The sequence below is a fragment of the Cervus elaphus genome, chromosome 7 (genome assembly GCF_910594005.1).
Source record: "Cervus elaphus chromosome 7, mCerEla1.1, whole genome shotgun sequence".
Lineage (NCBI taxonomy): Eukaryota > Metazoa > Chordata > Mammalia > Artiodactyla > Cervidae > Cervus > Cervus elaphus.
This window is the reverse complement of record NC_057821.1, coordinates 43,607,492-43,631,740: the sequence shown is the minus strand read 5'-3', so window position 1 is coordinate 43,631,740 and position 24,249 is coordinate 43,607,492. Positions and strand designations below refer to the sequence as shown.

The 24,249-nt window shown below is 46.8% G+C and overlaps 1 protein-coding gene across 12 annotated transcripts in view; it reads left to right on the top strand.

The window, feature by feature from the left end:
- Positions 1 to 24,249, top strand: part of PHACTR1 (phosphatase and actin regulator 1) — a 488,777-nt gene that overhangs the window by 431,908 nt on the left and 32,620 nt on the right. For 11 of the 12 annotated variants that reach the window (XM_043908531.1, XM_043908525.1, XM_043908526.1 and 8 more), the window contains 3 exons: positions 5,188 to 5,509; positions 19,828 to 20,078; positions 22,202 to 22,358. In XM_043908531.1, the coding sequence (XP_043764466.1) occupies positions 5,188 to 5,509; positions 19,828 to 20,078; positions 22,202 to 22,358 (730 nt within the window). The remainder of the gene's footprint in view (positions 1 to 5,187; positions 5,510 to 19,827; positions 20,079 to 22,201; positions 22,359 to 24,249) is intronic. The other variant, XM_043908528.1, reaches the window with a different exon arrangement.

Sequence of the window (24,249 nt, the reverse complement as noted above, 5' to 3'; positions counted from 1 at the left end):
AGTTTCCCTTAGGAGTGGGGATTTGGTCTGCTGTGTTCCCTGAGGGTCCTTGGCTATTGCCCGTCAGCAGCAGGACAGAGAGCCCCATTGCAGAGGTGTTAAAAGAGGAGCTTGATGATCGTTTGCCCAAGAGTTCGTAACAGGTTGTTTTATTTTCTTCTTTAGGAGAATCTGTGCACATTGTTCTCCATCTCTGAGTGCTGCTGAAAATGAAATGTAATTCTCATGCCTTCTGTAGTATTTAAAGGAAATGTGATAACCTAGGTAGAAAAGCCACCCCTCATAAGAGTAGCAGTTAAACGTGAGAGTCATCCATTGGGCAAACTCATGGTCCAGCCTTAGGTGTCAGCAAGTACGCTGGGAATCGCATGGGGAAACGGGGATGCTCGGCAGATGGTTTAGACCAGCCACCACCATCACTGTAAATGCAAGAAATCTGAGCATGTCCTCCCAACAGTGAGTAAATATCGTGCATCAGGTGGGTGGAGAGTTAGAGATGAACTGTGGCCATCCCCATCTTTCCGTCATAAAACATGGATCTAGCTTGAACTTCTTAGTTCAACCATGAATGTACTACCTCTTTTTTTCCATGTTTCAAGCAGTGTTTATTTTTTCCTTTATTAAAAATTTTTCTATAATGGAAACTTCCAAACATATACATGGGTAGATTATTATGGTTAACCTCTATGTACCCCTTGGTTAGACCAGTCTTGTTTCATCCTGAACCCTCTGGTGGTCCTCTCCCATAGGATTATTTTGAATCAAACCTCAGATATCTTATCCTCCATCCATAAATATATATTTTTTTAATGGGAGTATAATTCACAATGTTATGTTAGTTTCTGATGTATAGTGTGTAATCAGTTGCTCAGTCATGTCCAACTCTTTGAGATCCCATGGACTGAAGCCCACCAGGCTCCTCTGTACATGGGATTTCCCAGGCAAGAATACTCAAGTGGGTTGCCATTCCCCTCTCTAGAGGATCTTCCTGCCCCAAGGATCGAACCTGTGTCTCCTGCATTGGCTGCGGATTCTTTACCATCTGAGCTATCAGGGAATGGGGTTAGTTTCTGCTATGCTACTTCTTAATAGAGAGATACTCTATGTAGTATTTTGTTGTCTATGATCTAAATTTACTGCTTTTGAACCTCACAGAGAGAACCCCTGGTTCCGGGGTTCTGAGACCAGACCAGCGTGTGTGTGTTTGCTTCCAGGACTTTGAGATTTTGATTTGACTCCCTCCTAGCCTTTGCCTGGATGGTCACAAACAGCAGTCCTCCCTGGGGGGCACGTCCAATGCGGGCTCCTTTCTGCTGCCCACCTCCGGACCCTCTCACCTTCCTTCACATCTGTCATGTGGAAAGCTCGGGTTCAGCCACCCCGATATTGATATCGCTTTCCCGGCCTCTCGTTGCCTGGTCTCCCTGGGAGCAATAGCCCAAGTCAGCATTGGTGAAAAAGTAAACCAGAGGATGAGTTTTTATCCATAAGTTATCATTTCTAACAAAATACTGATCCTAGGAACAAATGTGTGTTCTCACGATTATATCTGCAGTTCTGACTCTCTGAGAGCACTTTGCTGATAATGAATAACGTGTAATTTGACTTTTACAAGATTGAGTATGGTTGCAGGAGAGCTGAGGTGCCCAAGTGACCCAGTTGGCTGGTGAACAGCCCCTCCACGGCCCAGTGTCACCAGCATCTCAGCAAGGCCACCGGGGAGATGACAGGGAGGATCCACTTAATAACAAAATTGTCTCTTTGCCAAGTGCCTCTGAGACAAAGTCGGGGGCTGGGGATGCCTATGTGATCATGGCCCTTCTTTTAGGATTTTGGCAGGTTCTGGACTTAGTCCTCATCACGTCAGGCGTCCACTGTGGTGTCTGTGTGCTAGGCTGGTTCAGGATACCTAGGCAGGCTGATGGCATTGAAACCTAATCACTTGTTACTCTTCGGTCCCTCTCACCATGAGGGGTCAGTCAACACATTTTTGCCTTTCCAGGCATTTGACCAAAAAAGGGCCAGCCTACCTTACAGTCCCTAAGGTGGCCTGAAGGGATTAGTGGAGCCATCCTTGCAGCCCAAGGAATCTGATTCCATAGTTTGTGATGTTGTTCAGTTCCTCAGTCACGTCTGACCGTTTGCAACCCCATGGACTGCAGCACGCCAGGCCTCCCTGTCCCTCCCTATCTCCTGGTGTTTGCTCAAACTCATGTTCATTGAGTTGTTAACTGTGTCATCCAACCATCTCATCCTCTGTTGCCCCCTTGTCCTCCTCCCCTCAATCTTTCCCAGCATCAGGATCTTTTCCAGTGAGTCAGTTCTTCACATCAGGTGGCCAAAGTATTGGAGCTTCAGCATCAGTCCTTCCAATGAATATTCAGGACTGATTTCTTTTAGGACTGACTGGTTTGATCTCCTTGCAGTCCAAGGGACTCTCAAGAGTCTTCTCCAGCACCACAATTCAAAAGTATCAGTTCTTCGGTCCTCTGCCTTCTGGTTTGTGGTACTGGCCTCTGAACTGTCCTTATAAACTTAAGTGTGCTTCTTGTAAACTCTTCATGTTTTTGAATGGATGCCTTTATTCATGAAAGGAGATCAGAGATTCTGACTCACTGGAACCAGGTGGCAAATGCCTGAGAAATTCTTACATCACTTTGGTTCATTAGGATGCTGAGTGCTACTATCATTGATGACACTGTCTGATAACAGCAGCAGTTACAAATGCCTCTATCTGTAGGTGCTACAGCTGGTGTTAACTGAAGAGGGGAGGGGAGAGGCTGGGGGTGGATCCATTTAGCCCAGACTCGTTCTGTGCGTAGACTGCAGTGCTCTGACGCCAGGTTCCACTACAGAAGTCATCTGGGGTTTTCATTTTCTTGTCTGAAGTCATAAGCCAGAGCTATGTCAGGTTTGGAAATACAGCCCTCTTGGGTTTTATAGCTCTGTGACATAACTGGGGTTTATTTTTCGTGTTCTCTGGAACTGGTTTTTGCTCTTTCCACTCCATCAGCAGAGACAGATTTATGAATGTACTGAGTCTCGATCAGTCTGGCTGCAGAAGACCCATCCATTTCTAAGTCAGCAAGCAGAGAGCTTTGCCTATACCTCATTTATCGTTACCGATGCAGGAGGTCATGTGTGTCCTCCCATCACCCATAAATATCATGCATCAGAGAGATGCAAGATGTCGTGTTCAGGGAGATGCTGTCAAAGTAAATGAAGCATTTTTAATCCCTGGATTTTTAGATATAAAAGTGCCTGGGTCCCAAGAAGCGTAAATATATTTCTTAGCTAATTAATAGCAGAGCACTTCCCTGGTGGCTCAGATGGTAGAGAATCCTCCTGCAGTGCAGGAGACCAGGGTTTGATCCCCGGGTCAGGAAGATCCCCTGGAGGAGGGCATGGCAACCCACTCCAGTCCTATGGACAGTGGAACCTGGCGGGCTACAGTCTATGGGGTCAAAAAGAGTCAGACATGACTGAGCAACTATCCCCACCCCCCCACCCCCAACACACACACATACAGTTAATAGCAGAGCATCAGGTTTTCTAACTCCTGGTTCTGCATCCTCTCCACGGGGGCTCAGTACTAATGCAGGGCTGTGCGTGTTGGAATGGCGCAGTGGAGCCTGGAGAACCTTGCCATTTTCCCTTCCCACGGGGCCATGTTGCAGGCATGGAAAACTTCTCGGGTGGTGCCTTGGAAACCTCTGTGCTCTGTTAGCTGATTCACTGTCACCAGCTTTTTTCACCCACTTATTTACAGTGAATGTCAGGGAAGTCACTTATAGTGGTGATGGACAGGGAAGCCTGGCGTGCTGCAGTCCATGGAGTCTCAGAGTCAGACACGACTGAGCAACTGAACTGAACTACTTATGATGAAACACCACGCACTCTGTTGCTTTCTCAGCTTCTATCTTCTGCCTCCGAGGTTAGGAAGGATCAGGCCAGGTGGACTCTCACAGGGGCAGCCAGAGTCCTATTCGTGATAGGACTCAGATATATGTCATGCTTTGCAGTTTACAAAGCATGTCCACATTATCTTGTCTGACCCTCACAACAAGCCATGGGAGAAGCCTAGCATATATTATTCTTTTTTTCAGAATGAATTAAGACAGCATTTGTTACCTATCATGGCAACCCACTCCAGTATCCTTGCGTGGAAAATTCCATGGACAGAGGAGCCTGGTGGGCTACAGTCCATGGGGTTGCAGAGTCGGACATGACTAAGCAAGCAAGCAGATGTTACCTATCAAGGACTACACTGGGTGTATTTTATGCTCAAGTCCGCTGCTAACTTGTTTGGGGATTTTGTAAAATTCTTAAAAAGTGTCCTTTGGAGGAATTGATTACACAGAGCTGCCCCTTCCTCAGGGATGACTCAAACCCAGACCTCAGGGTGGGTTTCAGCCCTCTCATCCCCTCACATGGAGATGGTGTAGATGTGAATCTATTTACTCCTCGCAACGGACCTAGAGGGTGGACAGTACTCCCTTTCTATGGATGGGAAAACTGAGGCTCAGGGGATGTCGTAGCAGAACAGCAGGGCTTCTTGGTCATGCTCTGTGACCCTGAATGCTGTAAAGCGTGGGATAAGATGCGGGAATTAAGGTCAGTGGCATTACAGTCACCTCTGGAGGGACATGCTCCTAGTGGGCTTGAATTCAGCCTGGCTTCTAATCCCATGCCTATTAGAGAGTGCCAGCCAAGAGGCTGTTTTCCCATTACAGTGGCAAAATTGTCGGCATTGTGCATATCCTAAAAAAGACCTCTTTGAAGATCCTTGGGTTTCCATACGCAGAAGAGCACGTCCCCCCTTCCTGCTGGTGAGCCTCAGTCCGACAGCAGGGTGGCACACACCCCCAGCACCTGGGCCCCAGCGTGGCACACGCCCCCAGCACCTGGGCCCCAGCGTGGCACACGCCCCCAGCACCTGGGCCCCAGCGTGGCACACGTCCCCAGCACCTGGGTCCCAGCGTGCTTCGAGCAGTAAGGGAGAGCTGGCTGTTGAGTGCCACTCACACGGATCGCTGAGAAGCACTCACCCGCCGGTTCTTCAGGTGGTGCGTTTCGTCTCAGGGCCCCATCCCAAGGGCCACGGGCCCAGGTGGGCACCCGTGGTGTTCTATGTTTTTCCTGACGCCCCTGAACTCACGTCTGCCTCTCGCCTTCCTTCCGCTGCAGATCCTGGCGCCCCCGTGAAATTGCCTTGCCTGCCAGTGAAGCTGTCGCCTCCGCTACCTCCAAAGAAAGTCATGATCTGCATGCCTGTGGGGGGGCCAGAGCTCTCCCTGGCGTCCTACGCCGCCCAGAAGAGTGGCCCGCAGGGGGGCGCCCAGCACCTCCACACCGTCCTGCCCTCCCAGATCCAGCACCAGCTGCAGTACGGCAGCCTGGGCCAGCACCTCCCCTCCGCCACCGGCTCCCTCCCCCTGCACCCCTCGGGCTGCAGGATGATCGAGGAGCTGAACAAAACGCTGGCCATGACCATGCAGAGGCTGGAAAGGTGAGGGAGGGGGCGGGAGAGGGCGCGAGGGGAGGGCTTGTCCGGGGTGGCCAAGTGGGGTTGGGGCATCTGACCACGACCAAGGGGTGGGAAGACCAGCGCAAGGGCTGGCACTCCTGCCAGCGTGGGACAAGGGGGAGAGTGGTGGGGGAGGGCGGCTTGAAAGCGAAATCAGACCAAAATCTGAATGTCAAGAGACGTTTGGAGGAAAAAAACATCTTGCCAGTTGCCAGACTAGAACAATCACATTTATCAAGAGGTAGTGCGTATATATATGTGTGAGTGTGTGTATATGGGGGTGAGTGGATAGATGAATGGACGCATGGATGGATGGGTAGTACATATTGTGCTTCTGTAGGCATTAACATTTTTTGGAAATGTATACACATCACTATTAATATGGTAACCCCAAGGGCAGAGAGATGGGAGAAAATCTTTTGACATTTCGTCTCTTTCTGTACTGCTTAATTTTTGATTTTGTGTATATTACTTTTATGATGTGAAAAGCAATGCAGATGTAGAATAAGAAAAGCTGATCACAGCTAGAGCAGTGCTAGAAAAGCAAAGAAATGGGAAGAGCTACACATTGTTCTCACTGATAGAGGAAGCGGCAGATGAAGTCCGATTTAAGAGCTTGAGCCTTGAATAAGTACCTACAACCTGCGAAGTCTCCTCTTTCATCAGATTTTGCCTCCAGGGGGAATCCAAGGACAGGCCTGTAGTAGCAGCCCTAACCCCCGCCACCCAGGGAGAGCAGTTCTGAATCGCTCATGTATGTGTTCAAATACCACCTCGCTTGTGCCCAAGAGGTGGCTGTTTCCCAGTGTGATTCCAAGGTGTGTTGCTTGACTTTGTGCTGTGGCGTGACCAGAAGGTAGAGTTGCAGCCTCGCGTGGGGCATGTCTGGGCTGGGGTCCCGGGTGCCTGCCCCACGCTAGACAGCTGGGTCCTGCCGACGGGGCTGCAACTGAGCCTCAGTCTCGAGAGCCCGGCCAGCCGCCAGGCAGAGATGGACACAGTTGGGAGCTGCCCTGGTACCTTGGACGGTAAAGAATCTGCCTACAGTGCAGGAGAGCCCCGTTCAGTCCCTGGGTCAGGAAGATCCCCAGGGGATGGGAATGACAACCCACTCCGGTATTCTTGCCTGGAGAATTCCCTGGACAGAGGAGCCCGGGGAGCAACAGTCCATGGGGTCTCAAAGAGTCAGACACGACTGAGCGACTTTTAACTTTTCAGTTTTTCCTGCCTCTCGGTGGCTTTTTCCCTCCCTCTGTCTCAGCCAAGTAGTCTATGTTTGGGATATTAATGACTCCAAGGGAAGTTGTTATCACTGAGAATTCTAACTGGATTAGTTCACATTAATATCACCCCTCACTGTGGGGGGTGGGGAATTATTTGGCCCATTGCCAGTATTTTCAACTACTGTTCTTATTTTTTTTTAATGAATGTGTCTCATATTTTTAAAGTACTTATTTATTTGGCTGCACCGGGTCTTTGTTGCAGCCTGCAGGATCTTTAGTTTCGACAAGTGGAATCTAGCTGCTTGACCAAGGATCAAACCCGGGCCCCCTGCGTTGGGAGTGTGGAGTCTTAGCCACTAGACCACCAGGAGTTCCCTCAACAACTACTATTATTGTTAATGAGGGCAATAATAATGTAAAATTTGGATGGCATTTTTCAGTCTATTACATACTTTATTATCATTTTAATCCTCACACCACTTAGGGAGACTAAGTCAGCAAAGAACCTAAGGAAGGCTGGGTTCCCCCATACCAGCTGCTCAAGAGAGTAGTTCACAAACTCAGTGCCCTTGTGCAGAAATTGTACAGAAATTGACCCCAAACTTGTAGATACTTTCATAGCAATTTGGCAACTGCGTTCCTAAAGAAGACTAGTGATCAGTAGTTGAGAGTTCAGGTGTAGGGGGTACAGGTTCGATCCCACATGCCTTGGGGTCAAAAAACTGAAAAATATAAAACAGAAGCACTACTGTAACAAATTCAGTAAAGAATTTAAAATTGGTCCACGTCAAAAAATTAAAAAAAAAAAAACAGACTACTAGCAATGAATGCAATTTCTTCACATCTCCTGTAACCCCCAAGAACATTTTTGTATCTCTTCCGGAAATATCTGACCATCTGAAAAAGATGCTCACCCAGCATACTAGTAGGATGTCACTAGGTACATTTCAACTTAAAGCATGCCATTTAGAAAGTTTCCATGAAAAGTACTAACCAATAAGTTATGAGTTATTCCTGATTTCCCTGTGTCTTTGTAGAATATTTCAGTCAAGTGTAGACCAATGAATAGGTCTGTTGGACCTACACTGGGTCAAGTTCTTTATTGAAATGAATCAGAGAGCAAGTGGGGAAGGAGGGAGATACTGGGATTTTGCAGGTGGGTGAGATCAGAGGAAGGACGGATTCCAGGATAACTCTCCAGAAGGTCTGATTACTGCAGAGTTCTTTCTTCTTCTTATAATTCCCTTGTTCCAGTCTTATTTCTCATCTTCCTTTCCTATGAGAGACTTTTAAATCTTTGAAGATAGCTAATATTCCCTTTATCTAGTGATTTATCTCTTTCAAGTTAATACTTTCGTCAATCATGTATTGAGGTGGTTTCTAGACCCTTTTCTATCTTATTCCTGTTCTCCCAAAATTACTCTAAATCTGTTTTGATTTGTATGAATGTTCTTAACCATTACCCTAACCTATGTCTGATAACACTGAAGTCTCTAGTTAGTTATAAGCGCTTTGTTGTTGCTCAGTCACTATGTAGTATCCAAAGCTTTGTGACTCCTTGGACTGAGCATGCCAGGCTTACCCTGTTCTCCAATATCTCCCAGAGTCTGCCCAAACTCATATCCATTGAGTTGGTGATACTGTCTAATCATCTTACCCTCTGTCACCTTTTTCTCCTCCTGCCCTCAATCATTCCCAGCATCGGGGTCTTTTCCAGTGAGTCAGCTCTTTGCATCAGGTGGCCAAAGTATTGCAGCTTCAGCATCAGTTCTTCCAAAGAATATTTAGGGTTGATCTTTAGGATGGACTGGTTGGATCTCCTTGCAGTCCAAGGGACTCTCAAGAGTCTTCTGCAACACCACAGTTCAAAAGCATCAATTCTTCAACGCTCAGCTTTCTTTATGGTCCAACAGCTACTACTACTGGAGAAGCCATAGCTTTGACTATACTGATCTTTGTAAGGAAAGCGATATGGAGCTGGCTCTCTCGATTTGGGAGAGGGGTGCAGGAGGAGGGAACTGGAGACCATCTTCTGTGTTCATCAAAGTCACTGGGCAGCTTGGCCAGGCTGGAGGTGGTCCCTGCATCATGGCTAAGTACATGGGCTCTAGAATCTAACTGCCAAGGTTGCAGTCTCAGAGATCACACTTCTTTTTGCCCTTGATTCCACATCTTTCGAACAGGGTTAATAATAACACCACCAACCTCAATAGGGTTGTTCGTGAGGAACAAATGACAATCAGTCCACCTCAGCCGTCTTATTATATGGCATGCAGTAAATGTCTGTAAATAAATGATAGTGAAAGTTAAGCAAAATTCTACCACACACAAAATCGACCTTGAGTGCCCCTAGAAGGCATAGTGCAAATTGATCCAATCTTGTTGGAAATTTTGGGTTGGTTTCCCAGCATTAGATCATCTTCGTTTATTTTCTCTTCACTGATGAGTCACATCGTTTTTGAAGGTGACTCCACAGGGTGGCCCCAGGGCCTCCTTCTGCAGCAGCGTGGCTGCACCTCTTCTGTCCTGGCCCTCTTTCTTCGACAGTGACTGAGGCTTGAGCCTGGCCAGGAGCTCACTGTCAGCTGCTTTTCCTCTCCCCAAGGAAAGAGCTTGAGCGCATCCCAGAGGAGCTGGGGAGTCTGGAGGTGTGTGTGGTACGGGAGCCCCTGCTCCCATGCTGCTGCCCACCCGTGTTCCCCCCTGCCTTGGCAAGGATGGAGAGATGCTGCTGGGGCATGTGGTGCACCGGCCCAGTGAGTCAGGGACGGGAGACCGTCACCACGCCCAGCTCTGCTCGGGGCTCCCCATCCTGCCCCGGGGCCAGGAGCCGCTGAGCATCCAGACCCCAGTGACCAGGGTGCTGCAGGAGGTGGGAGGGAGCCTGACCTCTGGGTGTCTTCCCCTCCCTCCTCCACCTCCAGTGTTCCTGGAGCTCCTCACCCTCAGAACCGTCAGAGCCCGCTGCTGGCCTGCTGGTGATTCAGCCCTGCCCTGAGTGTGGCTTGGAGCCTGCTGGGAGCACACCCTGGGTGGTCAGTACTTGCACGGGCGCAGGAGGTGGGGAGCATCCTGGGGAGCAGGGTAGGGGGTCCGCTGGTAGGTGGGCTTCTCTGGAGAGCTGCATTGAAACTGACATCTAAGAGACGGAAAGAACCGGGGGGCGGGGGAGAGGGGAAAAGGAATGAGAGGATATTCTAGGCGGATTAAAGCAAGGAGTGATAACTCCAAACTGGGCGATGATATTTTTAATAAGAAAAGGCAGGAAGTTGACAGTTATGCGCCAGGTTTTTAGAGAACCATAGGGAATGAGGGACATGACAGAGATTGTCATCTGACATAAGGAGAACCTAGGAACCTTTGGAGAGAACACAGGAGATCTTTTAAAAAGATCAGGCTGGCCACTGTCCCAAGTGGTTTACTCATGTGCTTCATAAAGAAAAACCCTACAGGTGAGATCATCTGCTGATGGCCTGCTCAACTCTTTAATTCCATGTCATGAAATTAACCCTTATGTGAATATTTTTAGAAATAATGGTTTTCCCAGAGGAGTTGTATATCTGTGTTAATATAGATAGTCCAGACCAACAATGGCCGACCAGACTCAGAAAGGCTTCCAGAACCATCTTGAACTCTTATTAATGAGGACAATAATAATGTAAAATTATTACTCAGTAAAATACTAAGTACTACATACATTAGCTAGGGATTATATTACTACCTGTCCAGATTATTGAAAAAGGGACAATTTCAACATTGGACAGAAGAAATTGAAATCAGTAACCCCCCCCCAAAAAAAATCCCTTCAATCTTTATTAGTTCTATTATTCTATCATTATCTACAGACCTTCAAAGATCACAGTTCATTTATAATCTTAGTATAAAAACATTTCAAGGTGAAAATTTTCTTTATGTGGCCTCCAGGGTCATGGGAAATTCCAAAGAATAACTCTTGTCTGTGAACTAGATGGGCCCTTGGATTTCTTTTAGCTTTATCAGTCTGACATAATTACTGCACTGATTTCTGTCAGTGTTTCCACCTGCAAGTCGGAGTGTTCATGTGATGATCGGCAGATATGCCTGGGTACCAAGCAAAAATGAACCTCTGAATACCTGTGTTATCTGATTTGTGAAGTGGCGTTTATTTGAAGAAGTTTGCTATTTTGTTCCTCATTTAACAAATGGCATATATTTTCAAATGAAATATGTTTCCAGGGAAAGCATCTCTTTCTTATACTGATGACCATCTCTTCAAAATCTTCTACAGTTCTGGTGAGGCATTTGTCTCTGACCCTTTGAGGCCAGAGTTATCAATCTCTTACTTTAGGCCAGTACTTCAGTTTTACAGCATAGATTTATCATCTGTAAGTGGCTGCATGTAGATAATGTTTTGCAGTGTAATTGCTATTTTAAGGGGTAGGATGAGATTTCAGAGCAAGGTAATGTCACTTAGAGCAAGACAGATCCTTTCCTGCAAGGCTGGTGAGCCAACTGGTCAGAGGAAGGTTAAAATGAGACTAGATGATTCATTAACATCTTTCGAAGTCTTAAAGGGATTAAAAAAAGGAAGTATATTTTTCGGAAGAGAATCTGCCACTGAATTTTCCTATGCGTGCATCAGGATACCCTTGCCCGATGACAAGTATCGATTCTTTGATCTTCTTGGAAACCATTTATCCAGAAAGATTGTGCAGGCCAAAGATATTGAAAAGGCTAAAGGAAGTGTTTCAATAAACTAATGGATAATATCCATAATGATTGGTTTATGATAAATTGCTGAGCTTTAAGTACATCCCTTGCTGAAACAGCAACTACCAATATTGATGTTTAAGAGTCATTATTCTCTGATCTTGCAGCAGCCTGTGAGTTTGGTAGAAGGATTTCTCCATTTATGTGATGAGGAACCAAAAAAGCAAGATGCTGTACTAATGAGTGGCTCAGCTGGGACCCAAACGTGGTCCTCACTCCAGGTCCTGTCCTCCTGGCCCCACATCCAGACAAGCATGATCTGGGACATTTCTGACGTCTAGGGGACAAAGTCATGTGGAAGAACCACGCTTTGGTTCCTCCGTGAGAAATGGAGAATGCTCTCGGTCAGACTCTGGGTGTCATATGGTTTTATTCACCACGTCCTGACCCCAGACACCATCTCAGAAATGTGGGCCATTGATCCCTAGAAGGACAGAAAAAGGGATGTGAATGCGTTCATTTGCATTCACTAGCACCACTGGAAAAAAAGACTGAAAACACATCCTCCACTCAGGAAAGCTCAGTCCCCTGCTCTATATATAGAATGGCTTCGTTTCCTGCTGACTAAAGGCCGACAGAAAAACACATCTCCCAGTGTTGAGTTTCTTATCTTAGGAGACTGTGAGAAGCAACACAGTGTGTGCCTACTTTCCTCCAGGGAAGCTGATTAACTCTTTTCTAGGGTGTCAGTGGTTGCTTCTGTCATTTTCCAGCCTCAAGCACTGCGATCTGTAGCATAATTTCTCACATGTTTTTTAGGCTCCTACTGAAACGTCCTACTGAAAACTCTCTCTGAAAACTCTCTTTATGACTCTGTGCAGTCTGAATGACAAAAGCCATTCCTGTTGAAGTTTAATGTCATTTTCAGCATCCTGTTGGAGGGGAATAAATTTTCTCTGTCCTTTCAGGAGGTTAATGTCATCGTCTTTTTTTTTTTTTCCTTTTGCATTTTAACAATGGTTGCATATGAAATCAGATGCCAGAAAGCAATATCCCTTTATGACACATTTTTCTTTAAAAAATAGTGTTGAAATGATTCCCAGGTATTTTTAGGGAAGATGAAGGATTTAAAATAGTCAGTGATTTTTAATTTCAAAACCTGCCCCTGATTTCCTAGGAGAGTATCAAAGGTGCTTGATAATGGGTAATCCCATGTCCAGGATTATTCACAGTGCTCTATACAAATCTCCCTATTATCATGTGATGGAGATAGAGTGATGGTTATAAAGCTCCCTTGAAAGGGGGCCAACTGTGTAATGACCCTGGTTGTCACAAATGTCTTGGCATGCACTTCTTGATGAATTATTAAAAATAAGCTGCCTCTCCCTCACCCAGTCATGAACAGGAAAGGTAAAACAGTCTCAGCTTTCAAAGTCTGTGGATTTCTTAGAAACATGTGACTGTTTAAATGATAGGAAAAGTGGTGAGGGGGGATGGGGGCCTGATGGGCTCCCATCGTGTTCTTTGTCTTTTTTTAATTTAGCTGCACCAGCTCTTAGTTGTGGCACACGAGGTCTTCAATCTTCGTTGCAGCATGTGAGATCTTTACTTGCATCACGAGAACTCTTAGTTGTGGCTTGTGGGATTTAGTTCCCTGACCAGGGATCGAACTCAGGACCCCTGCATTGGGAGTGTGAAGTTTTAGCCACTGGACCATCAGAGAAGCTCCCTGTGTTCTCAATTTACGTGTCTCCTGTTTGGCTTGTTGTTGTTCAGTCACTAAATCATATCTGACTCTTTGCGACCCCATGGACTGTAGCCCACCAGGCTCCTATGTCTGTGGGATTTCCCAGGCAAGAATATTTACTGGAGTGGGTTGCCGTTTCCTTCTCCAGGGGATCTTCCCAACCCAGGGATCGAACCTGCATCTCCTGCATTTGCAGGCAGATTCTTTACCACTGAGCCGCCAGGGAAGCCCCCTACTTCTTCTAGTAGAGTCCACATGGAGAGTTGAATTTTCCAAAAAGAAGACTGGCTAAGTGTTGTTTTTGATGGAGACAGCACCAAGGGGAGAAGAAACAGCTTTGGACTTCCCGGACGGGTCATGGGGACAGAGTGAAGGCGAAGAGAGTTTGAAATGCGTGCTTTTTACTGACTTAGGACTGCCATTTTACTCTCAAGCTTCCTGAATCCTATTTTCGTGTGTCTCTTGTGAATAGCAGGCCTCCTATTTTAGGTAAACTTCTGTTTGTTCCTTCTGGCTTATTCAGTTGTTTCATGAAGGAAAGTATTCAGGCACTTCCATCCTCTGGGGAGAAAGTGAGGACACAACAAAGTTGACATCCTCCCAAACTTCCCTTTCACTGGAGGAGGCAGGGGATACGCCAGTGAATGTGTTAGATGCTGTGTACCTACATCTGTACACTGGGGGAGGTACGAAGCAGGGGAGTGAGCATCACCTACAATGGTGATGCCCTTCTGTCCTCAGGGAGCTGCGTCCTCACTGCGGCAACAAGAAACCCATTGCATCTCTGCTTCTTACTCTTAACACATCTCAGGAAAGTTACGTCGTTTGGAGCCATCGAGATGAGGGAACAGAATCTCTTTTTTTCCCCCTGGAGAATAATTTAGGCCTTTTTTGTTGTTAGTATAAATTCATTGTAGAATGTCACATACGAAGAAACCTTCTAACCCAACTAGCTCACCGTACAAAGCAGCCTGACTCTGGACGATCTTACTGAAGGGGCCTGATTGCCAATGAGCGTAGAGCTGGAAAAACTGTGGTGACCATAAGCTCTCTGTTAGACCGTCTATGCTCACATCGTCCCGGGTACCCTGGCCTTCTTCCTTGCCCAGATCTCTGTGCCTTATCTCTTTGGGTTATCTTCTTAAGAATCCTAGTTCGCTATATCCACATCTTTAATTCTCTGTTCATAGGACACTTTCTCTACACTGGAAGACTATCTAAGGGTCGAGGATGATTATTTTAATGAATTAAATGATGGGAACTGTATTATGACTACTCTGATTCCTAGAGACTTCAAATATTTGACTGACTTTTCCATCAGTTCCTAAAATGTGGACAAGAAACAAGGCTAGGATATGAAGAGAATGATAATCAGCCTCTTGTCTTTGAAAGGCTTGCAGTCACTGGGGGCAGGGAGTAAATGCTTAGATATGTGATTATAATATAACCCAACAGGTGCTAGAAAAGAGATGGGAACAGAGGCTGTGGCCACACAGAGGAGGGGCTGGTCTCCTCTGAAAAACCAGGAAAGGCTGTTCAAAAGAAATGGCATCAAGGCTGTCCCTGAGGTTGGGTGGGCTGCTGCACCCAAACCCCGAGGGGCTAGTTCTGAGGTGGAGTGATGCAGGAGAGCTCACAGTTCAGTTCAGTTCAGTGCAGTCTGACCAAACCAAGTTATCATAAATCACTTCCATTATAGGCAATTTATTTAGTTGATGATTCTTTTAGAGAAAATAAGTATACTGCACACATTTTAAAAGTGTTTTTCACTTACCTTTGCATTAGCACTTAAAATATGCATTTCTATTTCAAAATGAGATCCATGTGACTTCTGAGCACACTCAGTGCTTAATCCCCAAAGAATGTTGACCTGAGTGGTCTAGAATAGATCTGCTTACGTGAGTCAGCTTTGCCTCAGGGACAATGACAGGTACTCTGGAAGGTGTGGTGACTTTCAGGCTGCTGGAGTGTCATTTTGTAGCTCACCCATCTGGGCCACATAACAAGCCTAGCTGCTTCCCTCAGATGGGTTCAGAGCACCTGTGTTAACAGGGTAACTGGTTTGGGACCACAGCGGGAGCAGAGATAATGCAATCAGCAGAACTGTCACGATGTCAGATGGTTGGTACCGCCCCCAGAGTGCCAGCCTGATACACAGCAGGTCAAGGGATTCTGGGCAGTTCACCCTTCAGCGAATACGGCAGATTCCTGAGCACTAATACCCAGGCTGCGTTAGAGGAGACTCACGTGGTACAACTCTGAGGATGTAGCAGGTAGCAGAGCCGTCTGCGTACGCTAGACCCAGGGATCGAACCCGGGTCTCCTGCATTGCAGGAGATTCTTTACCGTCTGAGCCACCAGGGAAGCCCTATACTCTAGGTCAGTAGTTCCCAAATGGGCAGCTTTGCCCCCCCCAGAGGACATTGGACAATGTCTGATGATGCTCGGGGTTGTCACCACCAGAGGAGATGACACTAGCATCCGGTGGGTAGAGACCAAGATTGCTGCTAAACATCTTACAATACATAGGACAACCCCCACCACAAAGAAGGACCCAGTCCAACCATGCCAAGGTTGAGAGACTCTGGTTGAGGCCAACACAATTGATCAAAATGTTATATATATATATATATATATATATATATATATGCACACATCATTGGTGGTACCTTAATGGAGTTTAAGACGAGCTTTTTAAAAGTCTTAATTGTTGTTATTGTTTTTCTTCAGTCATTATGCCACATCCAACTCTCTGCGACCCCATGGACTTTAGCTCACCAGGCTCCTCTGTCCTCTACTATCTCCCAGAGTTTGCTCAAATTCACGTCGATTGAGTTGGCAATGTTATCTAACCACCTCATCCTCTGCCGTCCCCTTCTCCTTTTGTCGTCAATCTTTCCCAGCATCACTGTCTTTTCCAGTGAGTCGGCTCTTCGCATCAGGTGGCCAAAGTATTGGAACTTCAGCATCGGTTCAGTCACTCAGTCATGTCCAACTCTTTGCGACCCCATGGTTTGTAGCATGCCAGGCTTCTCTGTCCATCACCAACTCCCAGAGCTTGTTCAAACTCATGTCCATCGAGTCAGTGATGCCATCCAACCGTCTCATCCTCTGTTGTCCCCTTCTCCTCCTGTCTTCAATCTTTCCAAGCATCAGGGTCTTTTCCAATGAGTCAGTTCTTTGCATCAGGTGGCCAACGTATTGGAATTTCAGCTTTCCTTTATGATTGACTGGTCTGATCTCCTTGCTGTCCAAGGAACTCTCAAGAGTCTTCTCCAGCACCAGTTTGAAAGCACCAATTCTTGGGCACTCAGCCTTCTTTATGGTTCAACTCTCACATCCATAGCTTTGACTAGTCGGACTTTTGTCAGCAAAGCAATGTCTCTGCTTTTTAATACACTGTCTAGGTTTGTCATAGCTTTCCTTCCAAGGAGAAGCCTCTTCTGATTTCATGGCTGCAGTCACTGTCCCAGTGAGTTTGGAGCCCAAGAAAATAAAATCTGTCACTGCTTCCAGTTTTTCCCCTTCTATCTGCCGTGACGTGATGGGACCAGATGCCATGATCTTAGTTTTTCTCATGTTGAGTTTTGAGCCAGCTTTCTCACTCTCTTCCTTAACCTTCATCAAGAGGCTCTTTAGTTCCTCTTCACTTTCTGCCATTAGGGTGGTATCATCTGCATATCCGAGGTTATTGATATTTCTCCGGGCAGTCTTGATTCTAGCTTCTGATTCATCCAGCCTGGCATTTCACATGATGTACCTACTCTGTTGCCCTCCACTCTTCCCCAGTAACATATTGGAAACCTTCCAACTGGGGGTTGGTGGGGGGAGCTCATCTTCCAGTGTCATATCTTTTTGCCTGATCATACTGTTCGTGGAGTTCTCTCAGCAAGAACACTGGAATGGTTTGCTATTCCCTCCTCCAGTGGTCCACATTTTGTGAGAACTCTCCACTATGACCTGTCCATCTTAGGTGGCCCTGCATGGCATGTCTTATAGCTTCATTGAATTAAGCAAGTCCCTTCACCATGTCAAGACTGTGATCCTTGGAGGGGAAATGCTCCTTGGCAGCAGTGGGATTCAAACCTATGCCCCCAAACAACCTGGTGCCTTAATCCACTGCCTTAGATCACTAGACCATGGTACCCAGTGGCATGTAAAGTTTTAATAGGTGCATATTTATTTTAACATAAGTTGTAAAGACATAATTAACATAAAACTAGTGATTACAAAGATATTCTTTGTATGCCTTATTATATGTACATCTTTTATATGTGGCCTTAGGATGAGGCTAAATTAATATTTAAGGTTTTTTTCTGTGTTGACTTAAAATACAAACTAAATAATAGTTTAAGTGGACTTCAAATATGGCTCACACAAAAAAGCTAAGAGGTGAGGGATGATCAGCTCGGTTCAGTTTCTCAGTCGTGTCTGACGCTTTGTGACCCCATAGACGGCAGCACGCCAGGCTTCCCTGTCCATCACCAACTCTAGAGCCTGCTCAAGCTCATGTCCATTGAGTCAGTGATGCCATCCAACCATCTCATCCTCTGTCATCCCCTTATGATAGAGGTTAGAAATATTCATTTGGATCAGGGTTCAGGAAACTTTTTCTGTAAAGAACTGAACAGTTGTGACTTCCCTGGTGATCCAGGGGTTGAGACTTCACGCTTCCAGTGCAGGGGGCATGGGTTTGATTCCTGGTTGGGGAACTAAGATCTCACATGCTCACAACCATGGCGGGGTAGGGGGAGAAAATGGATAGTGAATATTTGAGGCTCTGTTACAGCTTCTCAACACTGCCATTCTGGTGCAAAGATCACCGTGACAGTAGGTAAACACTCGAGTCCTTTCCCCATCCTGACCATTCTAAACCCAGTGTCTAAGATGTATCCTTTAAACTCAATGCCCTGTGACCTCACTGTGACCGGAGAGGGGACACTATTACTTACCCTGGTTAGTAACATCTAAAACATTTACAGAATCACGATGCCTGTTTGGTACACATGTTGTTGACAAAACATGATGTTTCCACCACCTTGCATGCGTATGTGTGCGTGGTTAGTAGGGTTGTGTTTAACCAAAATACACAATCTTACAAGTATCACAATTGAGTGTTTGGATACAGCATATTGAAACAGAGCAAGTTCAAATTCCAACTGGCTCCTTGACCACCTGTGCCCTCATGGGCTTATTAATTACCATCTCAGAGCCTCTATTTCCTGCATATTAAAATGAGGATAACTGACACCTCTCCTGCAGGGCTGTTATTAACAATGTCATGAGATACTGGAGGTGGAAGTTTGCAGCACAGTGGGCGACACATTCAATAAATGTTCACTTTTTGCTTTTCTACCTCAGTTCTTCCACATATTTGACTCGGGTATTAAGCCGTTACTAAAAGTGCCAGTCAGGTCAGGGGCATGTATAGCTCTGTAGTACACTAAAAATACTCCCTGAAAATTAAAGACTGATCTCTTCACTAATACTTTTGAGTATGACTCATCAACCATTTTAAATGCACCTAAATGTCAGGGATTCCAGCCCAGCAGACAGTCAGCACTGACCGAGTGCCCATTTACTGTCAGCCACGGTGCCAGGCACCCGCTGCAGACGTGAAAAGGGCATGGCCCCTGCCTCTGGAGGTATCTAGCACTTGGCTGGGGAGGGGCAACTCCTCCCCAGATAGTAAGCAAACGGATGTTCCCAGTTTTCAAAATTGTGGAATCTCCCAAGAACCTGAGCAAGGTGTTGCCCAAGACACGTATTGAAAGGTAAACAGAAATGATCAAGGTGAAGGTTAGATGAGAGCACACCCCAGGCCAGGAGTGTGCGGGGCGTTGTTGCACGTGAACGAGGTGAGTTGTGTGGGGACAGAGGTGGTGGGACAAGGCTGGGGCAGACGACACGAGGTATTGCACGTCAGGCGGTGTTTAAACTGTTGCTTCCAAGCTAATGGTTTTCCCTCTCCTCTGGCAGTGAGACCTTTTATTTAGAACAGGTCTTCTAAGTGACCACACCATTCCAGAAGGTTTTCCCCTTCCTGCCCTTGGCCATCAGAGATGGAGGCAAGATGTATTAAGAGGCTACACTTCAGTTGATTTAGTTCTTTGCTATGAATTTTATAGCTTGCAGTGTGGATTTTTGACAGCTTTTCTGTGTGTATCACTTTTGGAGCACTGGTTTTGTAGACCAGGAAGACACTTGGGGTTCTAACAGATGAGATAGCTACATCTGAGTTTCCAAAAGCTGTCCTGGAGAATAGATTGATAGGGACAATGTCTAGAAACCACTTGGAGGGCTCTTTCTAAAAATAACAAGTGTGGGGCTCCTTTGAGGCCCTGCCAGGGGGACACACATGCACCAGACATGCTAAAAAGATAGGATTTATGCAGTTTCATCCAAGAAAACTGAGGCTCAGAAAAGTTAACAGTCTGCCCGCTGTCAGAAGAGAGCAGATGATGCTGCCACCACCAGGTCACTCTGCTGTCCCAGGACGTTGAGCTGTAGGTGAGAAATGGGAAAAGGTCTGCCCCGCAGACCTTTCGTTTCTGAGCGCAGGACAGCCAGGTTGCTAAAAGGTCCCGTGCGTTTATATGACACCTTAGGCGGAATGAATGTCCTCTTTTCTTTTTAAACAGCTCAGAGCAGCGGGTCCCCTGTTCTACTTCTTACCACAGCTCTGGTTTGCACTCGGGAGACAGTGTCACAAAAGCAGGACCTCTGGGCCTTCCGGAAATCAGACAAGTGCCAACGGTTGTGATTGAATGTGATGACAATAAAGAAAATGTGCCTCATGAATCAGACTACGAAGACTCTTCTTGCCTGTACACAAGAGAAGAGGAGGAGGAGGAGGAAGAGGATGAGGATGACGACAGTTCATTGTATACCAGTAGGTACTTCTAAACTCTTGGGCCGCGGTGGGTGCGGGGGGCGTGGCAGGTGCGAGGGGCGTGGCAGGTGCGAGGGGCGTGGCTGGGGCGAGGGGGCGTGGTTGGCGCAAGGAGATGCCCGCCTCTGTGGATTCAAATCCGAGGTCCAGTGTTATTATTTCTTCATTAGTAAAATGAAAGGGTAACGGTCTTCTGAACAACATCAGAGCGCTAGAAACTGCAGCATCATGCTGCCATCTCTTACCTCTTTAGATGTTCTTTCTTTCTCTGATTGCCTCCTGTGGGATGCCATGTGCGGTTCTGTGCTTAGTCGCTCAGTCGTGTCGGACTCTTGCAACCTCATGGACTGCAGGCCGCCAGGCTTCTCTGTCCATGGGGATTCTCCAGGCAAGAATACTGGAGTGGGTTGCCATGCACTCCTCCAGGGGATCTTTCCAACCCAGAAATAGAACCCAGGCCTTCCGCATTGCAGGCGGATTCTTTGCCATCTGAGCCACCAGGGAAACCCCCATCCAAAAAAAAGGGGGGAGGGGCGTGAAGAGAAGGAAGCACTTTAAAATTCAATTCTAGTCTACAGAATACACTAAAATACTAACTGTTGTATATGGAACAAATTCATTTTTAAGCATACGTCAACCACTTCAGAAGGCCTGAATTTAAATTTCTTCTTTAAGGCCTTTCATGAAGAAAGCAAAGTTCAAAACCTGTCATTCTGGTTACAAAAAATGAATGTTTCAATTGAACAAATATTGACTGATATTTTATCAACCTTTAATGCATGAACTTAAATAATAGCAAACTTTTACTGTGTGCCTGACAATAGGCTAAGGTTTCATTCTTATCTACATCTCACAACCCCCAGGGGCGTAAATTCCTGCCCCATTTTACAGGCTGGTGGTGGGGGAGGGCGGCAGTAGCGGACGGAAATGAAGCAGCCAAGAGCCTGCCCAGAGCTTCACATCTGCTAAGAGGCAGCGCTGAGAGCTGAAGCTGCCTGGGCCTTACTCCAAAGCCCATGTTCTAAAACCAGCAGCAGCAGGAGACAAGCATTTACTATGCAAAATCCAAAGGGATCCCTCGAACTTGGTGCTTCCCAGGCCCTTCCTCTTTCCTCTCATACTGGGCTTCAGGTAGCAAACTAAACTTGAGCACTGGAAACTGTCCTGCTATTGAGGAGAGAACCATGGAGGGGCAGCCAAAGGCCCATGTTGTCCAGCCTCTGCCCATCACTTCCTGCCCAGAAGATGGAGCATTTTGTACCAGGGTTTCCCAACCTCGGCACTTGTGACGTCTTGGGCCAGATGACTGATTGTCATGGCAGCTGCCCTGTGCATCATAAGATGTTAAATAGCCTCTACCCATTGGATGCCAGTAGCAGCCTCCCCACCAGACCCCAGTTTGACAACCAGTCGCTCCTAGACTTTGCCAAATGTCTCTAGACTTTGCCAAATGTCCCCTGAGCGAGGGTATGCAAAAATCACTCCTGATTGAGAATCATGGATTCTTTCCAGATGGAAGGTGCTCAGAACCTCCTATGTTGAAAAACAGTGCCCAAATATTGCCTTTGCATGAGCTTGTTCTCCCTCCCACCCGGCGCTGACCCCACGTTGCCCGGCTTTACTTCGCTCTGCACCCCCAGCCCCTCTGTAGCAGATCTCTCGTGTCTCCTGGGATTCCCTGGCTTATCACACGTCCCCTCTGAGCCTTCATACAGGCAGGAGCGCTGCAGCCAGCTGCCTGTTGGTCTCATTTATCCTGCACGGGCCAGCCCCTCCTCCTCCGTCCTTTGCATTCTGTTTTGTGCTCCACAGTCTGTCCTGCCCTGCTTTGTGATGTTCCCACCAGGTGGCGAGTTCCTAGGGAGCAGAGATCCAGTCCCAGGTTGCCCGTGTGCTCCTCACGTGCCCAGCACACTGAGAGGCAGACAGGACATGCTGATGGCAGAAACTGTATGAAAGTGACATACAGTCATTTTCCGCCTTTGACTGAGGTCTTGACCACTCTCAGGTGTTGGGCTATTACATCGTCTCCCTGTCTTCGCCCTGCGGTCCACAGCTGACCCTGGGGGAGCCCGGACCCCAGGTTGGCGATGACTTATTAACTCACCTCTCCCCTCCTGCAGGCTCCCTGGCCATGAAGGTGTGCAGGAAGGACTCCTTAGCCATCAAGCTCAGCAACAGGCCCTCCAAGCGAGAGCTGGAAGAAAAGAACATCCTTCCCCGGCAGACGGATGAGGAGCGACTGGAGCTTCGACAGCAGATCGGCAGCAAGCTCACCAGGTAGCTTGGCGGCTCCCTGGACTGTTTGGGGTGTACTCGGAGTCCCATTCTCTCTGAAAGGCCTATGGCCATGTTTTTGCGGTCCTCATGGAGTGAGCAAGATGTAAAACATGATTTTATCCTGATGGTCTTAATAGCATGAAAATATACTGTGGCACTCTAAGAATAATCCCAAGTTGGGAGAAGGGAGCAGAAACAAGTAAAATGATGTCCAGTGCTAAGGCTGCTGTTCTTTAGTCACTCAGTCATGTGTGCCTCTTGGCAACCCTGTGGACTGCTGACCGCCAGGCTTGCCAGTCCTCCACTGTCTCCCAGCGCTTGCTCAAACTCATGTCCATCGAGTCGGTGATGCCATCCAACCATCTCATCCCCCGTCGTCCCCTTCTCCTCCTGCCCTCAGTCTTTCCCAGCATCACGGTCTTTTCCAGTGAGTTGGCTCTTCACATCAGATAACCATAGCACTGGAGCTTCAGCATCAGTCCTTCCAATGAATATTCAGGATTGATTTCCTTTGGTTTGATCTCCTTGCAGTTGAAGGGATTCTCAAGAGTCTTCTCCAGCACCACAATTCAAAAGCATCAATTCTTTGGCACTCAGCGTTCTTTATGGTCCAACTCTCACATCTGTATGTGAGTTTCTACCTAAAAATGCAAAAATAGTGTTCTTCTAAAAATGTTTTCTCATTGATGCTATTGGGCAGACTCTCCTAAACCTCAGTTATCTGAATGCTTTGATAATGAATATTTCAACCAACTGTTATTTGAGAGGTGTGGGCTGCCCTTCAGACATGAACACAGTCAGCTGGGTGTGGGTTGCTCTGCCTTATATATACAGACACGGGCCAGGTGCAGAGAGCCAGGGGGCCAGCATGGCTGCCCACTGAGGTATGTGGTAGATAAAATAGAGCTAGCACTTAAGTTTATTTTACATCATTCTTTTGAGTCAATCATGTCTGTATTATACATCATGCAGTAGTACTTAGACATAACTTATAGATAAAGAAATGGCAGATGTAGGGCTGCGTGTTTAAAAATTAAGTTGAGTTCTCTGAAAGCTTCAAATCCGCAGGTCTGAGGGTTCCATCTCATAGCCACATGAGCAGGTCTTTTTTGTCTCCAGGAACCTCTAGTCAGTGGAAATGTAGAGATCTCAGGGCACTTTTCCCTGCTCCATAGCGCCCCCAACTGCAAGATGCCACTGCTTTCTCTCTGGGTCTGTGTGCTTCAACCTCAACCCCAGAGGTGGTCAGCCTGCGTGATCTTGACTATCCAGTCCACCGTTAGTTCCCTTCATTTACCAAGCTTTCTACTCCCCTAAGATTAGTAGTCAACCCATATAGTTCCATTTTATTTCTTTGAAATCCATCTTACCCACCTCCACACACACACACACACACACACACACAAATCATAATTTAAAAAATCAGACATGGAGCCATGTTTCTTTGTGTTTATAGTGAGGGTGACCTCTTGATCAGCCAGGGACAGCTGATCTGGCCCTGCTTCACTTCCCAGCTTGGAGCATTGATTGGTTGAAGAAGTAGACCTCCCCTCCTCCGCCACCTAGAAGGTGGTTCTCGGGCCCACTGGAATGGGATTTTGAGGGACCAAATAGAAGTCTGATGCTTGAAGGAGTCATTCTTTTGCTTCTGAAACATCCTTTAAAAAAAGTAAATCATTCCATAAGTCACCAAGACTACTTATTTTTAAAACTTTTTTATTATGGTACAAGTCACTTAGTATATAACATACTGTTTTAACCATATTTAACTGGCGCTAAGTACATTCACATTGTTGTACAACTCTCTTCATCATCCAGCTCCTGAATTTTTCACCCTCCTAAACTGAAACTCTGACCCCCTTAAAAACTAACTCCCCATTCTCCCCTACCC